Source organism: Papaver somniferum, chromosome 11 (genome assembly GCF_003573695.1).
Source record: "Papaver somniferum cultivar HN1 chromosome 11, ASM357369v1, whole genome shotgun sequence".
NCBI lineage: Eukaryota > Viridiplantae > Streptophyta > Magnoliopsida > Ranunculales > Papaveraceae > Papaver > Papaver somniferum.
This window is the reverse complement of record NC_039368.1, coordinates 115,706,717-115,734,146: the sequence shown is the minus strand read 5'-3', so window position 1 is coordinate 115,734,146 and position 27,430 is coordinate 115,706,717. Positions and strand designations below refer to the sequence as shown.

The 27,430-nt window shown below is 41.2% G+C and overlaps 1 protein-coding gene across 1 annotated transcript; it reads left to right on the top strand.

Annotated features, from left to right (window-relative positions):
* The first annotated feature begins 20,712 nt into the window (after positions 1 to 20,712).
* LOC113324973 lies at positions 20,713 to 22,545 on the top strand. Its single transcript, XM_026573230.1, has one exon. It carries the CDS (start codon positions 20,713 to 20,715, stop codon positions 22,543 to 22,545), a length of 1,833 nt encoding a protein of 610 aa, XP_026429015.1.
* The last annotated feature ends 4,885 nt before the right edge of the window (positions 22,546 to 27,430 follow it).

Sequence of the window (27,430 nt, the reverse complement as noted above, 5' to 3'; positions counted from 1 at the left end):
GGTACCTTAACTAACATTTGGTCAGAGCAATCGGAAACAATTTGGCCCACAAGGGTTTTGAATTTGATTTGGTTTTGATGGGTTTTGGTTTTAATAAGGGATTTTTTTTTTGGTTTAAAATTGGGCTTTGGAAAATTTTTGAACTAAACCTAGCATAAATTAGCACAACCATAAAAGAAAATAAAAACAATAATAATAATTAAGACAAGCCCATAAAAGAAAAGAAAAAAAAAGAAAAATAAAAGAAAAAAAAACAAAAAATAATTACAGTCCCAAAAAAAAAAAAGAAAAAGAAAATAAAAAAATAAATTATTACAATCCCAAATAAATAATTAAATTAATTATTACAAGCCCGAATTTGAATTTAAATGAGGCCCAAGTGGGTTAACTCATGGGTTAGGCTTACTTGATTTTTGGAGGGAAGCCCAAAAATAGGCTTTTGGTCCCCTTTTAGTTGCACAACCCAGTTGGGCTTTAGGATCGTCCTAAGCAGCTCACGCTCAAGCCCAACAAAAACAGGTGGAACAGAGCCCAGCAGCAGCAACAACGAAGCCCAGCTCACAGAAGACCACGAGCCCAGCAACAAAAGAAGGCAGAGCCCAGCAGCACACTTGGCAAGCCCAGTTCAGTTGAAGTTGGTGAAGCCCAGTTCAGAGAAGTACAAGCCCACCAGTAGAAGGCAGAGCCCAGCAGCTTCAGTTGGCAGCCCAGTTGCTTTGGCTTGGCAGCAGCAGGCTTCGTTCACCAGCAGCAGCAACAGCAGCAACAGCAACAACAGCAGCAACTCAGTGGCACCTGCAAGTGAACAAGAGTGCAATGATATCAGACAACTCTGCAATGATCTTGTGCAATGATTACAGGGCAGGAATGAATGGCATGCAATGATCTTGACAGAGATGCAATGGTATATGAAATACAGCAAAGGAAATCAGCAGATGGCAGCACCACTCCCCGGCAGCGGCGCCAAAAACTTGGTGTGGAAATGGGGTTGCACACAAAACTTGCAAGTATACAAGGCCAAGTTTTATAGTATAGGGATGAGTAGGGATTTGTCCACAGGGAGTGGGAGCATACAAGAAGTTTTCCTAAGCTAGCAATGGAGACAAGGCACTATGGCAGTGAGCAGTGATGGATGAAGGCAGTGAATAGCACTAAAACAGTTAGCAAAGCAAAGCAATTAACACAAGAAGGCAGCACAACAAAGATTAAATGGCATAGGATGTGAAATAACAATAGCAGGGAACCAAGGCTGTAAGCCAAGGGCAGGGGGAGTTTGTGCACTGATTTCAGTGCACAACAACTTCAAAATGCAAGAAAAACAGGCAAAACAGGCAAGGAGATAAACTGAACAAGGAGCAAAATAGAACTGAATTTAAGTGACTGCAAATGATTTGTGGCTAAGCTAAGGCTTAGGATCCACCTTGTGTCCTAATCAAACAGCATATTTCTAGGTTGAGTTGAAAATCCTATGCATACATCTAGAATGGGAGGAAAAATAATTTGCTCCCTAGTTTGCCCCTAGCATTGACTGTCTTTTGACAGAACAATCAATCACAGGCACTATGAGCATTAATCTCTTCCCAATGCTCAAGAAAAACAGGGCAAGGATTTAACTAACCTAGCAAATTATCATTTGACAGTGCACAAGGCTTCACTGAGCCTCAGCCTAATGCAGTTTAGCTCATGCTAAACATGTTACACACACAAGCATTCATCATACAAAATAATATAACCACAACACACAACATTCAAAAAGAAACAACTGTGATAAAGGAACTGAATTTGAAATTGTAAAGAGAATTTCTTCAAAATGTCTACTGGCTAGTCCAGAGATGATTCTAACATTCACCCTTCATCTCTATTTATACCCAAAACATTCAATTAGGGTTTACAAGCATTTTCCCCAAATTTGATAAAATTAGGGTTCTTGGGAAATTGGGGAAAACTCACCGTACCCTCTGAATTCGTTGTCTCCTCTGCAATTGAGCGCTGACCCATGCTTCCACTTGCTCCTGTCAACTCGAACAACGCTCCAATTTGGTCTTCTCTCCACTGTAGCTGAACTCTAGCTCTGCCTTTCTTGTTTGTAGCATCTAGGGTTGTGTAGATGCTAAGAACAAGATAGAAAGAACCAGGGAAGTGGGTTGATGTGTTTCTGTGATGGTCGGGGAAGAAGGTGGTGATGGAGCTCGAGGTCTGGTAATGTCGGGGCATGATGGTGAAGGAGTTGCAGGTGATGGAAGAGAGGAAGTTTGGGGAAGAGAAGAAGAGGTCGATAGTTTGGGGAGAAGGGAGTGTTTGGCTTGAGGTCGATGGGTTTGGAAGTTAGGGTGTTGAGCGGGTGTGGCAAGGGGTGATGATTTGCGAGGAAACGCGTCGGATGTGAAGATGGTAGGTGGATCCAACGGTGATACGGAAGTAAGCGTGGAGCGACCGTCGGATGAAGGGATGTAGCAAAACGGACAACCCAAGATGGAGATGGGCGTTGCGATGTAAAGCGGGGGCTTCGGAGTTTGATGTGCGATGATGGAGCGACCATAGGATGCTGAAATGCTTCGATCTGACGGCTGAAATCCGAGACGGGCTTGGATAGTGGAAATGTGTTTGAGTAAGGGTTTTGGGCCTTGGGTATGCCAAGCCCATATCTTCTTTAAGGACAATTCTTCTTCTTCAAGACCATTCCTAGCCTCTTGGTTTTGTGCACAACGTTCTTCGCGGCTTCCTTGCGTAATTTCTTCCGGCTTTTCACCACTCTTCAGCTCTTTTCCGCTCCGCAAGTCATCCAGACTTTATTTATTACCTAAAAATGCAAAATTAAGTAAGAAAAATATTTATTCTTGAAAACAATGAAAATACAGAATATGGGATAAAATGTAGAATTAATGCACAAAAGATGAGTTAAATGCCAAGAAAAATATATAGAAATATGCACTTTTTAGCACTCATCAACCGTGTTAGTGAGATACTGAATTTGGAGAGGTTCAGCATCTAACCACTTGGTGAAGTATTGCTGAGGTGAGACTTCCCACTCATAACGTTTGGTGACGGCAGAGTCATGAAAATGATCAAGTCCCTTGACCAGAGTTGCATATTTGAAAGCTGGTAATATAGATGCATGAGTGGGAATGAGACTTGCCTGAGTGTAGAACCTTTTGACAAATTCATGTGAGTTTTCTTCAGGTTTTTGCGTGAGTTTCATCAAGGCTTCGACTTTTTCGAAATGCTTAAATGGTGGAGTGTCTTCCATTTCTTCTGAACTGGAGCCTTCCTCTGAGTCGGAGCTTTCCTCGATAGAGGATTGTGCAATTGAAGATGTTGTGGTGACCTTTCCATTGTGAATCCATGCTCTCCCAAGAACCATGACGTATCTTGGATTTTCTCGGATTATGTAGAATTTGGTTTCTGACCAGTTTTCTCCAACTTTTATTTTGAGGACGATGTAACTGTAGGCATCCCTGAAGATTCCTTCATGGTCTCTGACTGAGACGGGAGCGTGAGTTTCTTCTTGACGAGTGATTCCAGCAGCTCTGAGAGTCTTCAGAGGTATGATATTAACAGCGGTGCCAACATCGACTAAAGCTCGCTTGAATTCATTTCCCTTGAGATGGAGTGTGGTGAAAATTCCCCAATCGTACATCTCCTTGACCGTTACTGGAGGTTTAGGGCGGATATCCTGAATGTCCAATCGTTTCCCAGATACAATGTGGTTCAATGCAGCAAACATATCACTTCTTTGAGCTTTTGATAAGTATAACTACTCACAAACATGCTCAATCATGGATTGAACCGCTTCCTTAACCGGTTTCTCAGAGAGTGTGAATGTTCTGATTGGGAGAGGATTTTTGTGCACTCCTTCAGTCTTCATTTCCCCCGAGTCAGCTTTTTCTTTGAATATACGTTTCAGGATTCTGCAATCACTTGTTGGTTGACTGACATATCTACGGAAATGGCAGTAGCGTGCATTTTCCATCTGCTCCTCAGTTGGTTCCTTTTCGACAGAAGGCAGTTTGATCACACTGTCTTGGATTCAGACCTCCAGTAGTTCGATTACTTCTTCAATAGGGAAGGGGAAGTCAGGTGCGTCTTGATCGTCTTGAGCAGACGATTGATGAATTACTGAGAGTTCAAATAAATTCTGATGGATTGATGAATTCTTGAGAGTAGTTTCTGTGTAGACAATTGATAGCCAGTGATCCTTCGTTGTCCTCAATCATGGATTCAAAGACTTATTTATACTGTCAGAGTTGTGAACACCTTGATCCCTGTAAGTGTGACGGTTTCATGAGTGGAAGAGTGGGCAAATGGAAGATTATGGTAAAGTCAGTTCCATGTCGTGTGGAGACTTGACAGATCGTGCACCCATTACTTTGCTAACTCCTTCAACCGTTGACACCACTTATGCACATTTATCGTTGTGGATGGATCCACGTGCTATAGACCGCCAGACCAAAACCCTAGTTGTTATCCCCCAATTTGACGTGATTGATGTCTCACGAATCGTGGAGTCTGCATGACAGACGTGTATTTAGTTTGTCAGTTGTTGACTGATTAGGAAATGATCCTAGGTTTTGTTGAATCGAGCATGTTTGGCAAATGCTCAGCGGTTCACGAATATTAATGTTGCTCATCTGAGCAAATATTGTAAATTCAACGAGTTGTTGAATATTGATGAGTTACTGAATATATGTGGATTATTCAAGCAACTGAGCAAGTATTGCTCAATTCGACGAAATACTGATAAGTTACTGAATATTGATATTTTGACGTGCAACTGAGCAAGTATTGCTCAATTCGACAAAATACTGAATATTGATAAGTTTAGGTGCAATTGAGCAAGTATTGCTCAATTCGACAAATTACTGACAAATTACCAAATATTGATAGCTGGACCAATATTTGAGTAACTGAGCAAATGTTGCTCGATTCAACGAAATATTTATTGGTAACATAACCTAATAAAATATTAAAATATTGGTAGATTACCAAATATTATATGATTAATTCAGATCCTGGTTGCTGAATCAATACAAATTTATTAGTGTTTGAACTTGCTCAGAATGATGATTCCGTGAAGCGTTTGTTCGAAAACCCTAATTTTTGATGAATTGTTAAACAATTGATGAATTACTGAAAATAGGTCATGAGAAAAGGAGGGACCTACCACATGAGACCATAGACGTCCATGACCAATTGCTCGAATGAGCATGCACCAGGGTTCTCAGTTACATAGTTGGTGAAGGAATGATGATTAAGTGTCGGTTTCATCATTTATTGAATTACTGTGGGTTCAACATTAGGAAAAAACATAAGTATGAAAGATGGGGGACCAACCAAGAGAGCATGGGGTTGGCTCTTGGTGGTCACGGGACTAGTTGTTGTCCGTTTGAGCAATCCCCAGGTTGGTTGGAGAGAGTTTGGGCCCAATATGAGCAATTGAGCAAATTAGGTCAGAATTATGAAAACATATGAGGCCGGCTTTGTGCAATCCCTAGGAATGACCCTGGTCGGTCATTAAGGCATGCACGTGTTTTCTTAGTGTCCATGTCTCCGTACTGAGAGTTTCAGTATTTTCTGATGTGCGTTTGAGCCACATTGTGAATTTTCAGAAGAGTTTCATCTTGACTGAAATTCTTGATTTTTGTCGGAATGAGCATGTATGCTCAATTGATCAATATTTTGTAAATATTAAAATAAGAATATTTTGATATTCAAAATTTTTGTGAGAGGCTAGCCGGTCATATGACCACGTTGACTTTTGAATTTTCATGATTCGAGCAATATTCGAGAAGTTATGAAGAAATCATGATTTTTGCTCAAACCAAGGAGTTTCATGGATTTGAGGAAAATAATAATTACAAAAGACTAGGGATTGCAGGTTGTGGGACCGGCTATGGCTAGGGCATGGCTGGACGATATGTTGCCCAGTACCACACTCCTTTTCCTATTTTATAATATTATTTTTCATGAATCCGTGATGTTATGGAGAATCCATGAGTTTTGTTGAAACAGAGGAGTTTCATGAGTTTAGGGAATAATAATTATAAAAAGCTAGGGATTGTGAGGTGTGGGGCCGGCCGCGGCTTGGGCATGGCCTGCCGGCTATGTTGCCCGGTCCCACACTCCTTTCCTTATTTTATAATATTATTTCATGAATCCATGAAGTTATGAAGGAAGGATCCATGAATTTTGTTGAAACCCAGGAGTTTTAAGAAATTGGGGAATGATTATTATAATAGGCTAAAGATTGTAAGGTGTGGGACCGTCCACGGCTTGGACATGGCCGGCCAGCTAGGTTTCCCAATCCGGCACACCTTTCCTTATTTTATAATATTATTATTTTTCATGAATCCATGAAGTTATGGAGAATTCATGAATTTTGTAAAAAAATGGAAAGTTGATAAAATCAAGGAGTTTTTCATGAGTTCATGAAAATAAAAAAAATAGGGAAAAATAATGGAGGAGGCATGGGACCGGCTAGGGCATGGCCGACCGACCTATGGGCGCTCCCCATTTTTTTATTAATATTTGTTGTTTTTCCTGTTTTGCGTAGGATTCCTCATTTATTCGTGTTTTTGGATGCTCGTTCGTGCATCTGGGTGCTCACTCGTGCATCATTGTCGAGTACACTTACACCATTTTTGTGGGGCTTGCTCATGGATGGTCCAGATGCCCGACTTTGGGTATCTTCTACTGATCCATGAAATTCAGTGTAGAATAATTCATGAAATTTAACAAATAAAAATGAGTAGTTTTTATCAATTCATAGGATCAGTTGTGGATTCGACCATGAATCCGGAATAATAAAATAGGCATTACCATTCCATGGGATCGTGGATTCGACCATAGAATCAGAATAATAAAATTATCTTTTACCATTTCGTGAGATTAACAATGAATTCGATCATGAAATCGGAGTAATAAGATAATATAAATTGTTATTGGCATTCCATGAGATTAAGTCGTAGATTAGATCACGAAATTGGAAAAATTGTTATTTTCATTCCATGGGATCAGGCCGTGGATTCGACCATGGAATCAGAGCAATTGTTATTGCCATTCCATGGGATTAGGACGTGGATTCGACCATGGAATATGAGCAGTTGTTGTTGCCATTCCATGGGATCAGGTCGTGGATTCGACCATGGAATATGATCAATTGTCATTGCCATTCCATGGGATCAGGTCGTGGATTCGAACATGGAATAGGAGCAATAATAGATCATTCTGGGAATTCAGTGGTGAATGTCACTGCAAAATTAATCTATGTGCATAGTCAGGAGACGGCTGTCCTGAGGGCACTCTCGAATTACCTTACGAGAATGTCCGAGTCTATACACGGTCGCTCTACATAGTCAGGATCAACGAGTATCACTGTCTTTAAGGCGTTGTTGCTCTCAATCTTACGGAGAACTGCCTAATCGTTCTTCTATATAGAGGGGTCTCTCTTTCATGTAGTCAGGGAACAACAGTGAGTATCACCTACGTCCTGAAGGCGTTAATCCATCTCAACAAACAATTATGTAGGAGGACCGCCCAATTCTATTATTCTACATAGAGAGCACAATGAAATGTCAGGGATCAAACGCTCATCTAGTGTAGGCTTTTCGAAAGACATATTTACCATGGATTCGTAAAGTATGAATCGTCACATGCCTGAAGCCGTATCATAAACATGCAGTATCATAATTTTACGGTTTTGACCTTTGTTGAAAATCCACCATCAACACCTAACTTCGTATAGTTGAGACCAAGCAACTAAACCTATAGTCACCTAGTTCCGTTTGTATTCCCACGCCTCCAACTTATGAATAAGTCACGTACTTGGAACAATTCATTTGGTTCGTATTCTAAACAATAAAGGAAAAACAAATCTGTTTGGTATCAACTCTCTTTAACCAAGTGATATGAGTCGGACAAAGGCTCTTCTGTTTATCTTAACATAAACTCCTTCGTCAGGCTCTTAGATATATCATATGTTCAATTACCGAAGTAATCGTTAAGATTTTGCAATTAACACTCTTAATCCAATGAATTGTGTTGATGCCGATCTACTCAACTAATCAATCCAATTCTATCACAAGGATAAAATTGATTATATTTGGATCCTCTTTTTACCGAAAGAAGTATTGTGCACACCAAATATTATGAACCCCAAATCAGAAATCTTCAATATCTTCTTTTTCTTCAACTCTTCTTAGATCTTCAATAAATACATGCACACAACATATTGAATCTCTTGTGATCAATCACGCACCGAACAGAGTCTGTCAACAATGGTTTATCACAAGATCGTATTTATATCTACAAACAATCTAAAGATCCATGTCGAAACTCTGAACTAGTTTGAGTGAATCTTATATCTGAAGACAAAATCCTCAAGCATAAACAAACTAGATGCAATAAAAGTTCAACCACAGTTAGTTAATCAAATCAAAGAAAACAAAAGATGAACCGCAATTATCTAGTTTACTACCAACGGTACTAATAGATCTTCTCAATCCCAAAGAAGACTTTAAAACGAGCGGCCGTAAAATATTTCTTCTAATTAGGTTACTCTTCTCTCTGAATAGGCGGCTTCACCAATAGAAACACAATAAGAGGTAGGTTGCTGTTACGAAGGATTAGTTTGCTAGAAATGCAAACTTCAAGTATTTATAGACTAGGAAGTTCGGACACCAAGGAATTTCCAAAAACGAAAATATTTTCAAGATATTCATTAAAACACAAATTCGGTTTCCATAATTCCTGGAAATGCTATGTCCAAAACTAATGATTGAAATCTCTCGGAAAATATCTAATTAATAAATGCACATTACTAATTTTTATTCCCTACAAAATGAAATTAATAACCTTAATTAAAATATTCTTAACTTATTTATGTTTCGACCCTGGGATTATCTTCCCTTAACTATTAAGGAATAACTTTGAACAATTAAAGATTAACATTCACAGTACGTGTTCAAAGTATGTTGACATCCTTACTTTGTAAGTCCTATTTCATACGTACAACCTTGAAACCGATTTTCCACACTCCCAGACAAGTTTAGAATTGGTTCATCTGACTTTCAAGAACTATGTGATTGATCAAAGAACATTCAATCACAAGACATGGGTGTAATGGTTATACAAAAACAAGTTTCGGTTCTACCTCCATGTGAGTAATGTGCTTAGTCACACTATCTTTTCAAAATTCGATTGACTAGGTACTAGGATCGGTTCCCCACATACATATGGTATCTAACTTATATATGTTGCACATGTCCATATGATCGGTCCCCCTTTGCCTAAAAACGTGTTGCACATGTCCATAGGATCGGTTCCCCTTTCTGCTATAAACTTGTTGCACCTCATACAAGGATCTATTTCCTTTTGTGATGTACTGCACCTCTTAATAGGATCGGTTCCCCTTTACCCATATTTGGTCAGACATAAAATCACAAACTCGATCATACCATTTCAGGTGATTACTTAAGATCGGTTTCACTAATAAAAGTCATACCAATACATAAGTCAGGCCTTTGCGAATAGTTTTACCAAGAAAAAAAACAAGTTATGTACGGTTATATTAATCACACATATTGGTTGTTCACAAGATATGCAACGAATAACAATACCAATAACACCTGGCGATTTCCTTTTCGATTCACAAACCAAGTTCATGAATTTACTTCCTTAGAACACATGTAAAACATTGTTCCCTAGGATGAAATCCTCACCTCATACCCATACATAATTACAATAAAATTTAAACGATTATGTCGATGTCTTATCTACAAAGTTTAATGGTTAAGCAATAAACCTCGTATTGTATTCCTTAATACCATGTCTATCTAGAGTTCAATCATGCTTTGCAGTTTTGTCTTCAATATGCACGACTTGAAAGATACGTTAGGGAATGAAACAGTTCAAGTCAAATATCACTAACCTCAAGTGGAAGGATGATGTTGTCGTTGTATGTCCTTGCTTCTTCACATCTTCAAGTCTTCGAAATACTTGTAAAGTCTCATTATACTAATACTTTCAAGGTAACCTATATGAAGTTGACTCTAGTACATAATCAAACGACTCTTAACATGAGTTTTGATTCACTAAAATATGACAACCAACTTGACATACCAACGTTTGGTCGGTTCAACCGAGCTATGCTCTAACATGTAGGTTAACGACTTCAAAGACTTCATTAAGATTATGAAGCCAGATCCAACTATTTTCTTTGTAGTTGCGTGTTCTGATCTTCCACGATTCTATTATATTGAGTACAATTAAAATAATTGACTCGAGATTAATTTCTATGATAGGCATGATAAAAGTAATCACAAACATCTTCATCTCATCACTTGTGATTCTACAAATCTTGTTTCGCTAGTCGATTAAGATTATTGTGAGGTGATTGATAATACTAGGCTTTTATTCGGGAATATAAGTTCGGTTTATCAATTGGTTCCTGTTCACCTTGATTTATCGAAAGACAGAACAAAAACTCTTGGGTATTTCTGTGAGGGACAAATTTATCTATATACTTTTTTGTGTGAGACATATTTGTTTATCAAGTCTTCGATTTTGGGTCGTAGCAACTCTTGGTTGTGGGTGAGATCAACTAATGGAATCAAGTACGTGGTATCCTGCTGGGATCAGAGACATAAGGAACGCGACTGTACCTTTAATGAGTGTGATATTGATTAGGGTTCAACTACAGTTTAGTCCGAAGTTAATTGGTAGTAGGCTAGAGTCTGTAGCGGCTTAATACAATGTGGTGTTCAATCTGTACTAGGTCCCGAGGTTTTTCTGCATTTTCGGTTTCCTCGTTAACAAAATTCTGGTGTATGTGTTATTTCTTTTCCGCATTATATTTTGTTATATAATTGAAATATCACAGGTTGTGCATTATTATCAATCAATTAGAATATACAACCTTTGGTTGTTGATTTACATTGATTGTCACTTGAACTTTGATCTTTGGTAACGTTCAAGTAACTCCTCTTATATTCAATCGGGTTCGCAAATTTCTATTTGCTGATTACAGATTGAATTAAGAGTTAGAGATATTAAGCTCTTTGATATACTTTACTCTAGATTGAGTCTGACTGTCTAGTTGATTCTCTAGAAAGTGTATTAGAGTAAGTCCTCTCAGATTGCCAAACGAATTGTTGGGTGTGGTTGTTAGACCCCGCATTTTCAGTATTGAAAATAAATATTGAGTTTTGCAAAGTTGAAAAGAACATCACCATCCCTGAGCCAATCTGCTTCAAACACTTGTCACAACCACCCAATGGTAAAATTATAAAATCCTCCACAAAGGTGTGTCCCTGCATGATCCATTGTAGTTTAGAACAAATACCTGAATTGACTGTTGTTTCTCCATTAGAAACAGTAACCTCATATGTGGAGTTGGTCCAATGGACTGAAGTGAAGAAGCTAAATCACTATCAATGAAGCTGGTGGCGCAACCTGTGTCAATAAGGACATAAAATGTTTTGTTGTTGAGGATACTAGGAATTCTGATTAGGGGACAAAGGTGCAGAAGAGTATGGTCTATGGGATTTGTAAGGGGTGGTGAAGGAGTTGTTAAATGGCTTAATGGATACGCTGTCTAGATGAATTTTTTGTTTTTGTAATCTAGCCAATGAAAAAAACATCATCTAGAGTGTGTGGGTGAAACATAGATATAGGTTTTCCGATTTCATCCTTCAACCCGCTAAGGAAACTCATAACAAAATATGCTTTACTAAGAGATGGGTTCATGTGTAACATTAGAGCCTTTAGGGACTCAAAGTCCTCATAATAATCATCCACGGAAGAGTTTTAGACTAACTTATTGAAACTACCAACAAAATTTTCTTCTATGGGATTTTTGAATCTAGCACAAAGATGGTGGGAAAAATATTTCCATGTAATTCTAGGTCGATTAACTTGAAAATTTAAAAACCATTTTTTCAGCCTTACCCCCAAGATAAATGGCTGCAATGTCGAACTTTCTGTGTGCTTCAATGTCATTGAGATTAAAGTATCTCTCACTTTTCTGTATCCATCCTCTATCTCCGTCGAATCTTGCGAAATTGAACTTTGGAATATGATGATGGTGAGGAGTGAAACCATGTTGAGGTTGTAGAATAAATCCCTAATCATCCATATCAAAAGTATGAGATCCACTTGCAGATTCAGGATTTGGTTGTTTCTGGTGTTGGTAAGGTTGACTGAACAACTTGATGAAATTTTGATTGTTCTCCTGTAAGGTATCGAACTTAGAAGTCAATTCAGAGGATAAGGTAGTGAAATCAGATTGAAGTTTTGATTGTGAAGCTTTCAATTGAATCACATCTTCCTGAACTTCCTTTAAATTCATGGTGATTTTTTTTTTGAAGAATTTCGAACGACTCTGATACAAATTGTTGTATTACTACAACAACAAACAGAAATGATAAGATTGGTGTAAAACTCCTCTTGAACCGATGACTCATGCCAAATTTTCGCTTAATGTAGCGCATCCAACAAGTACTATTTCATTTATTTTCATAATGAAAAAGAAAACCTTCTTCTTACGGAGTTATATCCAATTATTAACCCTAATGGTTGCTCAATGGTTAACGGAGACGTGACAATCAATCAATGGGACAATAACGATTTACAGAGGAACTCCAATCCTAGAACTAGGGGAAGCCAAAACGATAGCTCGTAATACAGAAGGTGAACCAAGGAGTGTATTGTTAGGCACCAGAATGCAATTCTCTATGTTGAGAAATTAAACTTGATTATGCTTAATCATTAGTAATTAGAATAATATGGAGATTTGAGATATATCCACAGTCGGTGGAGGAATCCTCTAAGTACTCTTGGTTAGTTTGCTAGCTATATAAGTGTTGATGGTGGTTTTTAGTTCAGCGCTAAAGCCATAAAACCCTATATTTATTTTTCTTTGTTCTGTAAAGAAGTACAACCATTTAAAGTTGATGAGTGCCTATGCCTCTGTGCTTACTTATGTATTGAGTAATTTAGTATCTCTATATACTAAATTTATTATAATAATATTGGTGCATATTGCAAAAATCCCAAGTATTCTGTAAATTTTATTGAGCTCATATTTGTATTATTCACTAATGCAGAGCCTGCTGAATATCTATCTTGTGTTGTGTTCCCAGCTGAACTCTTAATATTAACATGACATGACGATTAATGTTCACTCTTAGTTGAGTAGCATGAATTTCCCGAAGTATCAGGATTAAGATATGCATGAAGGTACCTAATCAGAAGCTCGCAAGCTGCACCAGTGAGACCAGAATTGCGCTGCTCGCAACAGTAAAATTTAGTAATTTCGCATCAACGTGCAAGATTCACCAAAATTGATTAATTTTGTGTCAATCACAAAATTCAAAATTTTAACATAATTTTGTGTCAATTTAAAAAATTCAATTTTTAAACCTAATGTTGTATCGATTTACAAAAATTAGATTTTTTGCCCTAAAAACGGAGCAAGCACGATAACGTAATCCCTATTGGTCGAGACTAAACCTAGGAAAACTAGGAAATTAGTCCCCGCGCACTCCTCTTCCTTATCGACCAATCACATTGCTTCAACGCTACAAGCTCCGCTTTAAATTGACGATGGAAGTAGGCTAGTCGACATGTATAATTTCTTTAGAAAATAGATCTTGGCTGTCCAAGTCAGTCGATAATTGATCACGATCACACGACTTGGCCAGATCAATTAGCTAACCCATGTATTCCCTCGACCCATCACCAAGCTCCCAGCCTACCCATCATGAGAGGTTGAAGGGAGCTTTCTATTCTTAGCCATGGCAGTAATTTGAGAGTGAGGATTAGAGGAGAGTCAGAGAATTTTCAGTTTAAGGTTTAGACCGAGAAAAGGGAAGGAAATAGTTTCGAGATAAAAAGATGTGGAAAGGTTTGTACGATTATTTTTTTGAACAAAATATCCTTAAGAGCTAGCTCATGGTGAGGTCAGCTATTCAGGGGCCAAAAATCAACCACTACCATTATTGAGTTATACATGGACCACTAGGGACGACACGAGCTGCCAAATATAATGGTTCATATAAATAACTTTCCCATCAGGAACGGCAAACCCACATATGCCAGGTGACCCGGGAAACTGTTAGCGCGACCAAACAAAAAGAGTAAGCGGGGCAAACTGGCAACGACACTATAATAAAAGAGTTAAGCAATGGACTTTTTATTAAACGATATAGACATAGCTAGCAATGTTATTTATGTTGAGAAATTATATTTGATTATGTTTAATCATTAATGATTATAAGAATATGGAGATTTGGAGATATATCCACAGTCGGTGAAGGAATTCTCCAGAATACTTTTGATTAATTTACTGAATATATATAATAAATGTAAAGTTTTCCGGATATATAAAAAAAAAAGCTATAGTTAGAGTTTTCTAGAATGGTCTTAAACTAGATAGTTAAAGAGATTTCTAGAGTTGTGGGAGATGGTTAAGCATGGCCGTCTCTGAAGTTTCGACGATTTTGTGCGAAAGAGATTGGAACGCCTTTTTATCTAAAAAATAAATCACACATAATTTTTTTTACTTAACAGCATGAAAGCGAAATAGATTATGTCACACAATTTAAGAAGAAAGTATGATAAAAAGTATTAGGAAGTTGGGAACTTTCCATCAGAAATGAAAACAAAAACGTAACTACTTGAAGACTAAACTACATTGATTAACAAATCCAAATAAAAATAAAATTTAAGGACTAAACTACATCCAATAACAGACTAAAACAAATAGCCATCTACCAAACATTTTTTCACTTTAGAACTTCTCAACTTCGGATGTTGTTTCCCCCTTTAAGTACATAGTTCTCGTTAGATTAAAGAGAATTCAAAATGGGCTTTTTTTAGTTTGATTCCAACCAAAAAAAATAGTGAATCAGTTGGGCCCAATACTGAACACTGCATAAAAATACGCATTCACAAATGATACGCCTTGTTCGGAAGCACACCTTGCTCCCCTTCAGAACCGGCCCTGTGGTTAAGTAAAGCTATAAATAGCTAGTAGTGGGAAGTTGAAACTTGTAACGGAGAGAAACTGAAAGTGAGTGGTAAGGTGGGAAAGAGAGAAAAAAGAAAAGTTTTTGTAAAAGGGTAAAGTCCTCTACGACCAAGTTTTTAATAGTAATAAAATTCAGTTTTCAAGTTGAGTGTTATAAGCCCGTTCTCATATCTCTCAAAACCCATTAAGTCCTTAAACCCCAAAATCATTTCCAAAGAACCATTTTTCGAGGATCATGATTTTTTTTTGAGGGATCATGGTTTTAATTTTAAGAGGACATTTAGAAGTAAAGTGAAACCACCCCCTATCCACATATTTTAGTTAATGACCAAAATGTCCATATTTTATTTTTAATAATTTCTTTTGAAAATATTTTTTTTTTTAAATTAGATTATTTATTTTTCAATTATTTTTCAAATGTTCAATTATTTTTTCTTTTTTTCTAGTTTTTTTGATTCAACAACTACAAATTGGCAAGTACTTTTCTCGCAAACCCTTTAGATTCGTAGGTATTTTCCCACAAATTCACTGCTTTTAATTTGTTTTTGCATAAAAAAATCAATTAGAAATCATCAAATTAGGTTTGAAATGTTAGTTACAGAGTATTGTTTGGTTAGGAGTAGTTTAAAAAAAGTCTAGTTTTCTAACCGAACTTCCTGAAACATATAACACCAAGAACACATCAGTTTTAACGATTTTCTTTGCAAACAGAACTCATAGTTCGGTACATTCGCAATAGTTTTAGAAATTTTGTACCTAACCGAACTTTGAGTTTGGTCCGTTCGCAATTTTTTACTTAACCGAACTCTTATCTGAAAATACACTGAACAGGGTTCGGTTATATTCGAAAAAATCTTTATAAACCGAACTGAACGTTCGGTGCGTTCTCAATTTTTTTTTCTTAACCAAACTCCATCTAGAAAAACTTTTATATATTTACTCTTACACCATGTTTGTTTACTCCTGACTCATCTGAGTCGTCTGGATCTGAATCATCTGGATCTGAGTGAAATCACCTGACTCATCTGGATCTGAGTCGATATGTTTGTTTTGAGTCAGATCTGACTCATCTGACTCGGAAATAAGTGAGTCAGTGGTTTGGTCCCATGAGTCAGGGGTATTTTGTTACCTGACTCAAATGAGTCCGAGTCAGGGGTTATGTCTGAGTCAGAGGTCGAGTCAGATCTGACTCAAAATGGAAAACAAACGGTCTGACTGCTGACTCGGTCCGAGTCAGGGGTTGACTCAGATTCAGACGCCGAGTCAGCTGCAAACAAACAAGTTCTTAGTCGAACTTTAAGTTCGACTAGATTCATTATTTTCCACATAAAAAATATAAAAAAATAAAAGAAATAAAGAATATTAAAAAAATAAAAGAAAAAATAAATTTAAATAAATAAATAAATAATTAAATATATTTATTTAATTAATAAAAGGATAGATTAGTCATCTCCACCTTTTAAATCACCCCTTATAATCATAGAAAAGATGGCTTAATTAAATTATGGTCCCCTCAGAAAAGTCATGGTCCCTAATAAATGGTTCATAAATAAAGTAGTCAAAACAACCGACATACTCAAATACGATACGGGGTCCAATATATGGGCCGAGGCCCTAGTTGGGTATCATAAACTGTTACTACCACAAAAGTGATCTGGACCGTCCAACTGAATTTTGTGTGGTGTTGGATCAAGCTAGCTACTGCTCAATTTGTCTCTCTTTTAACTTCACTGGCTAAAAGAGAACCATGTAAATCGATTGATGTTACATAGGGTATTCTGATACTGACTACTTCCAATTTTTCTAGCTGAGTTGTGGATGCAAAGCATGTCATCAGTTGAGGTTGTCAACATATCAATATGTGGCCTTTAAGGTGCAACTGCAAACTCTATTTGCGTGCAACTTTTACATGAAAAAATCCTGGTTTCTAAATTGTTTGTAATTGAACTTGTTATATCTCAAAATGGAAATGCAGTAAGCTCTTAGCTGAAAGCCATTTCAAATAATCACCTAAGGTCTGTAGGTAGGGACTCGACTATACCATAGGTACTCAATCAAAATGAGAGGTCTGGGAGCGGATACTTGCTCAACTTAAACAGCGTATCATCCCAAGTACTAATTTGGAGCAGGCACAAAGGATTTTTAAACTTATATCAGACCTTAGAAATGTAGTCCCATATACTCCCGAATCTGGCGTATCAAGATAGATTATCTTTTGCCGAAAATGAGTTTATTACTAGGTTGATAGTTAAGGGTGTTCATTTACCATCAGTGCAATTTATCCCTTTAGCATGGACATCTTGCTATTCATTTACCGAAAATGAGTTTTTTCTCTGCATGAATTAATTACTGTCACATCAGCCTATATTTCTCATATCCGTTATCGTGGCAGGTCAGAAAGGAGTGTCTGGAAGCAGAAACATGGTTGGGAGAGCAGCAGTAGCAAGAATCTCTGCCTAAGTATGCTCAAACAAAAAAATAAACCAACTTTTCTACTCTGCAGGTCCACCATTTATTCAATGCATCTGAGAGTATTTCTTCTTTAGCTGCTATATTGTCTTTGTGATTGCTTCATCCCTTAACGAGAGTGCACCAGAAGATGGTGAATTCGCAGCAGCAAGAGAGCCAATGGACACAGACTAACAAACTTGGAACTGTTAGTCGTCATTTTTTCTCTACATGAATCATTGTAAAATCATCTTATACTCCTCGTATGGCAGGTCATAAAGGAGTGTGTGGAAGCAGAAGTATGGTTGAGAGAGAAGCAGAAACAGCAGCAGTAAGACTCTCTGCATGCCTAAATATGCCAACCCAGTGTTGTCTGCTGAGCTGATTGGTAATTTTCCAAGGTCCGCTGTTTATTCAATGGATCTGACTGTACACTTGTGTGAACTCTTCTTATATATCTGCTAAATTGGCTTTTCGATTGCTTCATCCTTTTTTTTTTGCATGGGAACAATATGGAAATGGTTCCAATAGCAATTGGTTGTTGAGTCTGTGCTAAAAGTTATCTATTGTTTCTGCAGATATGAAAATGGGTCCTTCGAATAGATAGAAAATGGCTTTGGTATTAGTAGGAGGACCTCTCCTTGGGGCAGTTATTCATTTGAAAAATATGCTCTTGCCAAGGTTCTTTAAGTTGGAGGTGCAGGCAGCTCCTTTGTGTGATTACTGTACGTATAGAAAGCAAAAGCAGGCTATAACGGGCCAGTAAACCATTCCAAACCCCTTCCATCTTTCTTCACGGATTTTTCTCTCCCTTGAGAAACATCAACTACCACGAAAGATAATTGTAGGGGCAAAATAGTGGCAGAGCCAGGTGGCAGAATCCCAGGCTAAGGTACACCAGAAGCCGAAGGAAGAAAAGCACCAGATAACCCAGGCGCACTCGAAAGAAGAGAAACCACGTGGGTCGAGTGTGACACCCACCTAGCTGTGAGATGTGACTAGTCGGCGGCCCTCTGACAGAAGTGACAGAAGAAAAAAAGGTGCTCGGTCAAACAACAGGGAGGACGAGTCCAAAGGAGAGGACGAGAAGGGAGAAAACGATATCGGATCAAATAACATCGGGGGGTCGGCCTCGGGCACCAATTCATCGGGAAGATGGATCGCGCCGACCCAGTCCACTAGTCGGAGGAACAGCAAGGTCGGCCCGAAGAGAAAACAACGATATGAATACACCAGAACTTGCACTGTAACATTGTTATATCTCAATTTAGGCCTATAAATATAAGGCCTCCGAGAGAGTAAAAGGCAGGTTGTAAGAGAGAGAGAAAAAGGACCATATTTAGAGAGTTAGAGAGAAAAGAAGCCCTGTGAGAGAAGAAATCACCACTTTGTAACTTCACTTGAATAATATTGATCATCCGTTTCATCCCGTGGACATAGGTAATCATACTGAATCACGTATATCCTTGTGTTCATATTTGTCTCTTGATCTTTATCTTTCCATAGTGTAGTTTTGATCTTTGGATGTGGTATGCAATTTTATCATCTACATTCTGGCGCCGACTAAGAGGACGACTAAGTTCTTCGGATACCCTGTTTTCATCCACTGAGAAACATAGTCCAAAGTTCCTAAGAACACCAAGTGTGTTAGTTGAAGCTAGGATATCAGCTCTGTTGGTACGACCCTTTCCGTCGGTACATGTTTTTTACGCGGCCAAACTCTAAAATAGCTCCCTAGTAACACCACCGGTGTTTGGTTGTAGCGATAGCAGAGGCGGCTTACTTCGGACAGTTATGAACAAACTTAAGTTGTTTGGGCGTCAGACTTGTTTTAGTTTTCTTGTATTACTTTAATCTTTGGGGTAAAGGCTAGACTGAAAACAGACTTCCAAAATGCTCCCTGATGGCATCTTTGATGTTGGGCTGTAGCCATAAGGAGTCCCAAATCAGCGCCATCAGTTTTTTCTGAACTCCATAAAATCTATTCCGAGCTGGTCAACTCTAAGTAATGGAGCAAGATCGGAGATCCGGGAACAAAGTGATTGGGCGGCCAGGAATTCTGGGCAAGACATCCCTACGAATCCCTAGGAAACCGCTACATTTTTTTTTGATAAAGATGAACCTTCTCAGCCGGTACGGGGCGAATCTTCCAAAAGAGTACGGAACTCCAGCGATTGGAATCATATGGAATGTAGGACAAATAGTAATTAGTACGGCACTGAAACAACGCATCATAAGGTCCAACTTGAGAGAACTTATAGTTAGGATTCGATAAAGCAGTGGGACCAATGGGGCCCAAACCTCCGGAAGTTCAGTTTGAATGTCACCTCTTTCACTTTTAGAAGCGCGTGTCAGAAAGTACCCGGTAAACAGGTAAAAATAAGGCGTTATCTGTTTTTGTTTGGTGTAGGTATAGACGTCACTCGTGCAAGAGAGACTACGGACCCGATGGCGAGCACTTCGGGGACAGGCAGAACTTTGAGGAATCGGACAGTCACCAGCAGTAGCATGCAAGGAGGGATAACAAATCCAGGGCAGGGGAATGGCCGACAACCCCTTCCAGAGGAGTCTCGGGTACCAGCAAGAGGAATGCCGACTGTCGACGAGGAGGTGGATCTGGGATGAGATGATGAATCCCCTCGCTTGGGGGTAATCGTTCCAACCCAAAGGAGGCCCGAGCAGGTTGACGGTTTGACTGTGTCGGACATGGAGGACGACGAGGAGGCGCTGGCCATGCAGTCCCAGAGAAGGAGAGCCAAACAACGGGTCGAGCATCAGGAAGCCCTCGATAGGGAGAAGGAACGGCTCAGGCAGGTGCAGCTGGGAAGGCGAGTTGAATCAAGGGTGTTCAGCCCACATCGATCTTGGTCCCATCTAGGTTTCCCGTCCCGACCAATCCCCTAAACGGTCAAAACGGGCACTCTATCCACGAGAGCACTGACCCGACATTGCTGGGTATCCTCGAGAACCAGAGGAGACATGAGGCGAGTTTAAAAGAGCTGCGACATAGAAATCTGGCACTAGAATACGAAAACTATCAGTTGAGAAATCAGAGGTCGGGGCCGGGGGGATCATCAAGTCAAGGGGCATCAAGCAATCAGGGTCGATCGGGGTAACCACATGCCCGATCAACACCCGAGCCGATTCCCAGGAGACACGGACCGTCCGAGAACACACGAGAGGAAGAGCAGAGTTCAGGAGAAAGAAGAAGGTTGAAAAGCGAAACCAAAGAGAAGCTCATGGAGCTGGATGCAAAGATAAAGAAATTCACTGCAAACAATGAGGGCGATAAGCTGGCGGAGGTCATCAGTGCGGCCGAGAAGACTCCGTTCACCCGAGAACTGGAACTTACACCGTTCCCCCCCAAGTGCACGCTCCCATCATTCCCTTCAAGGTTTGATGGAACGGGAGATGCCATCGAACACATCAAAATGTACACCATGTCGCTGCTTCAATGGAAAGGTAACGATGTGGTGATGTGCAAATTTTTTCCGGCGAGTCTCGACGGCGAGGCGAACAATTGGTTTTACGCGCTTCCAGCATGGACGATCGGCACGTACGATGCCTTGACCAAGGCTTTTCTCGAGAACTACATGCATAAAAGCAAGGCTCGGCCCACCATCAACCGACTTTTCAGCCTTGTCCGAAGGTTCAGGGAACCGTTAAGATCACTGACGGGTCGTTGGAGAAACTTGTGCACCGAGATCGGGAAAGTTCCGGTTGATCAACAAATATTCGGGTTTGAAAACGCCCTAGGAAAAACGGATCCGATCTGGATCTCCATGTTTACAGAAAAACCGCAAACTTTGAAAGAAATGAGAAGAATGCAAGCGAATTGTATCGCCCTAGAAGAAATACAAGAAGAATCTCGAGACCGAGGAGTGCTAGAGGCAAGTGCAACAATTCCCACGACCGAGGGTGAGCCCTCAAGGCGATCCGAGAAAAGACCAGGGCCACTGCCACGAGGAATCGGGAATGGAGGAGGGATGGTCCGAGGAAAGAGGCCTCGACGCGAAGCAAAAGCATACACACCCCTGAACGCGCCCCTCGAGGAGATCTTCAAAGAAGTAGAGAAGAGAAACGACATCATCTATCCCAGCTCGAGAGGGATACAATTCGAGGGAACCAAGGATCACCCCGGGTACTGTCACTATCACCAATATCGGGGCCATTCCACTAACGACTGCCGAGAAGTGAAGGATATTGTGCAACATCTCATCCGAGACGGGTACTTAAGGAAGTTTGTCCGACATGTCCCACCGGTACCAACCCTGCAGGACGCCCCGGTCCATCAGGTACGAATTGATAAGTCCACCCGATTTGTCTGCAACACCATCTCACACTCTGCTCTGCAAGGGTATGACTTGATCACATGGATCGCCTCAAGAATCCACAAAAGAGATCATAATAGAAGAGAAATCTTTAGTGTGGCCAAGACCTTGCCGATGGAACCATGGATGCTGCAATCCATATCATTTTCCGCCAAAGACGTCCCGATGAATGGTCAGGCCCATGGAGACCCCTTGGTCATCACCATACTGATAGAGGAGTGGGGGGTGAAGAGAATACTGGTGGATAGCGGAAGCTCGGTCGAAGTACTTTTCTATGACACCTTCAAGAGGATGGATTTGTCGGACGATATCCCCATCCCATCGACGTACCGCATCTACGGTTTCAATGGGGCAATCACCGTCCCAAAGGGAGAGGCAGCTCTAAAGGTCTCAGATGGGGAAGGTTACCTTGATACACTTACCACGTTCTGCGTGGTCGATGTCGCCTCACCCTATGAAGCGATTATCGGAAGACCATGGTTAGCAGGGATCAATGTGGTGGCGTCGGCTTATCACCGAAGGTTAATATTCCCAACCTACAAAGGAGTGGTGGAAATTGTCGGGGACCCCCATGCCGCCCGACAATGCATGAAGATTGATATCCATCAAAATGAAGAGAGGCGGGCACGAATAAGAAAAGAGAAGAACAAGGCCAAGGAGGCCGAGGCAGCGCTAGAATTGGAACAAGTGATATCCAAAGAGATCATGGGATACGAGGCCCTCGAGGGCGAAACTTTATAGCAATTACAGGAAGCGGCCCCGACAAAGGACCAGAGAACGAATTTCTCGGCGATAGAACCCACTCGGGAGATAAACTTGGGGACCAACGATGATCCGAAGGTGTTAAGGATCGGGTCGTTACTATTAGAAGAACAAACAAGTCAACTCATATCCCTTCTCAGAGACAACTTGGATGTCTTTGCATGGAACACGTATGAAATGGAGGGAATCGACCCGAGTGTGTGTAGCCATTGCCTAAGAATAGACCCGAGTTTCAGACCGGTGTGACAGAAGATGAGGCGAATCGCTCCAGAATTGCAGGTGGCAGTCGAAGAAGAGATGAAAAAGCTACAAGTGTCTGGAATAATTAGGAAGTCTCAATACCCTATATGGATATCAAACATGGTGATCGTACCCAAGAAGAAAGGAGGGGTCAGGATATGCATCGACTTCAGTGACCTGAATAAAGCCTGCCCGAAAGACAGCTTTCCTCTGCCAAGTATCGACCAGTTAGTTGAGTCGATAGTGGGGAACGATGCGATAACATTAATGGACGGTTACTCGGGGTATAATCAAATCCCACTGGCTCCAGAGGATCAGGAGCATACCTCGTTCTTCACACCCAGGGGCCTGTACTGCTACACAAAGATGCCATTAGGACTAAAAAATGCAGGCGCCACGTACCAGCGACTAGTGGAAGAGATGTTCGAAGATAAAATCCATGACACCATTGAAGTGTACGTGGATGACATGCTAATAAAGAGTAAGATGACAAAAAACCACATTCGGGATTTTCAGGAAACCTTTCAGACGATGAGGAAGTTCAAAATGAAATTCAACCCGACCAAGTGCGACTTCTGGGTTACGTCGGGGAAATTCCTAGGATACATCATCACACCCAATGGAATAGAAGTCGATCCCGACAAGGTAAGAGCCATCCTCGAGATGCCCTCGCCGATAACGGTAAAGGATGTTCAGAAATTGAATGGAAGCCTGGCAGCGCTAGGACGATTCATATCTCGGTCATCGGATAAGTGCAAGAGTTTCTTCGGCACACTCAAAAAAGGTGAGAAATTCAAATCGACGGATGATTGCGAGAAAGCCTTCCAAAACATCAAGCTGCACCTCGCCAGTCTCCCGGTGCTGCAGAGGCCCGAGCCCAATGAAGTCCTGAACCTGTACCTAGGGGCAACCCGATACACAATAAGTGCGGTACTGGTAAAAACAGAGGAAAAGCGAGAAAAGCTTATCTACTTCATTAGCAAGACGTTGAGCCCAGCTGAAAAGAACTACACGAGAATCGAGCAAATAATCCTGGCTCTGACATTTTCCACCTAGAAGCTGAGAACTTACTTTCAGGATCATCGTATTCGGGTGTTAACCAAATCACCACTTGAGGCAGTCCTAGATGGAGCGGGGCGATCCGGTAGGATATCCAAATGGGGGGCCCAAATCAAACAGTTCAACATCTTTTATGAAACACGAATAGCCGTCAAAGCTCAAGTGTTGGCGGATTTTCTGGCCGATTTCCCGTTAAGCGATGAAGACGAAGTCGAGGACATACCAGGTATGGAAGAAGACCGAGAAGATCCGGCCGATCTGTTAGAAACATGTAGTCCGACACGATGGGAAGTATTTGTAGATGGATCTTCTAATCGGGAAGGGTCGGGTCTCGGAATAGTCTTTACAACACCGAAGGGGAGGAAGATAGTCCATTCGTTCAGGCTAGAATTTAAGGTAACAAACAACGTCACCGAGTATGAGGGAGTAATTCACGCCCTAAGAGAGCTCGTCGAGATGGGCATACAAGACGCCAGGATAACTAGTGACTCACAAGTGGTCATCTAACAAATAACCGGACAATATGCGACATACGACCCGCTTCTGCAGAAATATTGGGAACTCGCCCAAACGTACATCAGCCAAATCCCCAATATCGTGTTTCGTCATATATGCCGAAAATATAATCGACACGCTGATGCGCTATCATTCATCGCCTCGATGTTAACAGACTCAAGTGTGGAGGGAATCCGAGTCACGAGATTCCTCACACCTTCCGTGTCGGAAAGACCAGATGGACAAGTCCACGTAGCGGAAAGCATGGTCGGGAGATATAGAGAGGGTGATTAGCGAAAACCGATCCATTTATACTTGGAAACGGGTGAGCTACCCCGAGGTCGGCCAGAAATAAACAAGATCAAGAGTAAATCAGCTTCGTATGAGCTAAGAGACGACGTTCTCTATAGAAAGTCATATCTGGGACCGCTCCTGAGATGCCTGAGAAGAGAAGAGGGGCAGTCAATTTTGAACGAGCTACATTATGGCGCTGCAGGAAATCACAGTTCCGGGCGAAGCCTAGCAGCCAGGGCGAAAAAAATGGGCTATTTCTGGCCTTACATAAACGACGACGCGAAACAAATGGCCCTCATCTGTGAGGAATGACAAAGATTCGGCAAAAAAATCCACTCACCAGCGGTGAGCTTAAACTCGGTGATTAGTCCGTGGCCATTCGCCAAATGGAGAGTTGACATCGTGGGACCCCTACATGTAGGGTCGGGGCAGAGAAAGTATTTAATCGTGGCTACGGAATATTTCACCAAGTGGGTCGAAGCAGCACCCTTAAAGCATATCCGTGATAAGGACGTTTTCAAATTCATTTGGGAGCACATCATGTGTCGATTCGGGGTACCAGCAACCATCATATCGGATAATGGGAAGCAACTACAAGGAAAAAATATCGATCTATTATTCAATACTTACAATATCAGGAAGAGTAAGGCCACCCCAATCTACCCCCAGAGTAATGGACAAGCCGAAATCACAAACAAGACAATCGCCGATAACTTAAAGAAAAAGCTGGACGGAGAGTACGGAGAATGGTGTGAAGAACTTTTCAATGTCCTATGGGCATACAGGACAACTCGTAGGGTGGCCACTGGACTATCGCCTTTTATGCTCACCTATGGGACGGAAGCCATACTGCCAACTGAGGCAATGATACCAACGACAAGAACGGAGGCGTGGAGGCGAAACGTCTCGGCCGATCTAATACTAGCCAAGCTTGACGACTTGGAAGAAATGCGTGAAATGGCACTGCAAAAGATGGAAAATTATCAATGGAGATTGCAAAGGGAATACAACAAACGAGTCCGACCGAGGGAATTCCAACCTGGACAGTTGGTATTGAAAGAATTACCCAGCTACGAACGCGACAAAAAAGGAGGTAAACTAGCAGCAAGATGGGGTGGACCCTATACAATCGTATCAAAGGTGGGCGAAGGAGCGTACAAGATACTGAAACCCGACGGGACACCCGAGCCTCGCCCATGGAACATCCGCCACTTGAAACTCTATCACCCTTGAAGGGGCAAGCGGAAATCGGAACCAATACAATGTCATTTCCTTTCGTAAATCCATGTGGGGTGGAAAGGAGGACATAAGCGACTAATGGTCATTCGAACTCGGGGCAATAGCAGTGCGCAAGTGCCGAGGTGACTTACACTCGACTGGCTATTCGAACTCGAGGCGGTGGCAGTGTGCAAGTGCCGAGGTAGCTAACGGTTCTAGTGGTTGGAAACCAGTTCCAAAGGTTATTAAGATGTGAATTCTTCTCAACCAGGTAACCTACTTACACTCGAAAGGTTACCCCCATCGCAAGTGGCCGTGACCACTTGCCCGAACGGGTTCACCAGTAACCCCTCGGGAGCGATTGACCTAGCATCTAGGCACGACTATCACACTTCCGCTAAATCCACGAGATTAGTGATGAGATGCCTCGGCCGGGACATGGCATCGGGCCCGATGACCCTCCCTACCGAGAGCGTTCGACAGAAATGGCTTAGTACTAATCAAACATTATGGATAACAAACAATGCAGAACACAGGATATTAATGGCGTCGAGAGGAATTATGAAATAAACAACATGCAATAAACCAGCGTATCCTAACGAAAATGGGAATTATGAAATGTCAACAACAGAAAGCAAATTGCGAAGCGTCAAGAAAAGAAAACAACCAGGAACACGGCGACGCAGCACCCCATCAAGCAAGGAATAGAAAACAGACGGGTTAAAGTGTTTAAGCGAATTACAACCCGAGACTAGGGGCAAATGAGTGGCGCAGCACTACAAAAAACGACATCACTCTTGAGGGGGAGCAGCTTTGGACCCTCCCTTCTTCTTGGAAATATCTCGGCGCCTCTGCTCAATATACTGATTAACACCAGCGATAAATCTTTCAGCAAGCTCGGTTTGATGGGCGGCTCTCTCCTCACTAATCTGTCGGCTCAGCTGTTGAGAAGCCGCCTCGGCAGTCGCAACTCGCCCCTCCAGCTCCACAATCTTTTGCTCGGTAGCAGTAGCGTTCTCCCTGAGAACAGTTTCATTCTTCTTCAGCTCCTCAAGCTCCAGCTCCAAGCTACGAACTTGGCCTTGTGCAGCTGAAACAACACAACAACAACTCGGTCAGCTCAACGACGCTACAGCCACAAAAGACGAAGACAACAAACTATCCTAGACTCAAGGCGACCCAACGCGCTCCCAAGAGACCTGAAAGGGCGGGTAAAACTGTCTGTAGCGACTCCACTGACTTGGCTAGCTCATCCTCCGCCTTCGAAAGTTTCATCGTCAGTTCGTTTAATGTTGCTCGTTGAATTCATTAATGGGACAATACTTCTTATGATCACTCCAGTCGGCCTTCTGACGATCATGAGCTACCTGAAGGGTCGACAATTGGGCTTGGGTCCAATCTAAATCCTGGGCTACTTTATCCACACGCTTGACCTTATCGCCCAGTTGCTGGTTTGTTTGGTCAACTTCAGCCTTCTCCTTCAGTAGCCGTAGTCGATCCACACGTAAATCCCGAATTTGAAGTCTGAGCGAATGGTTCTGACTGTCCAAGTTATCGG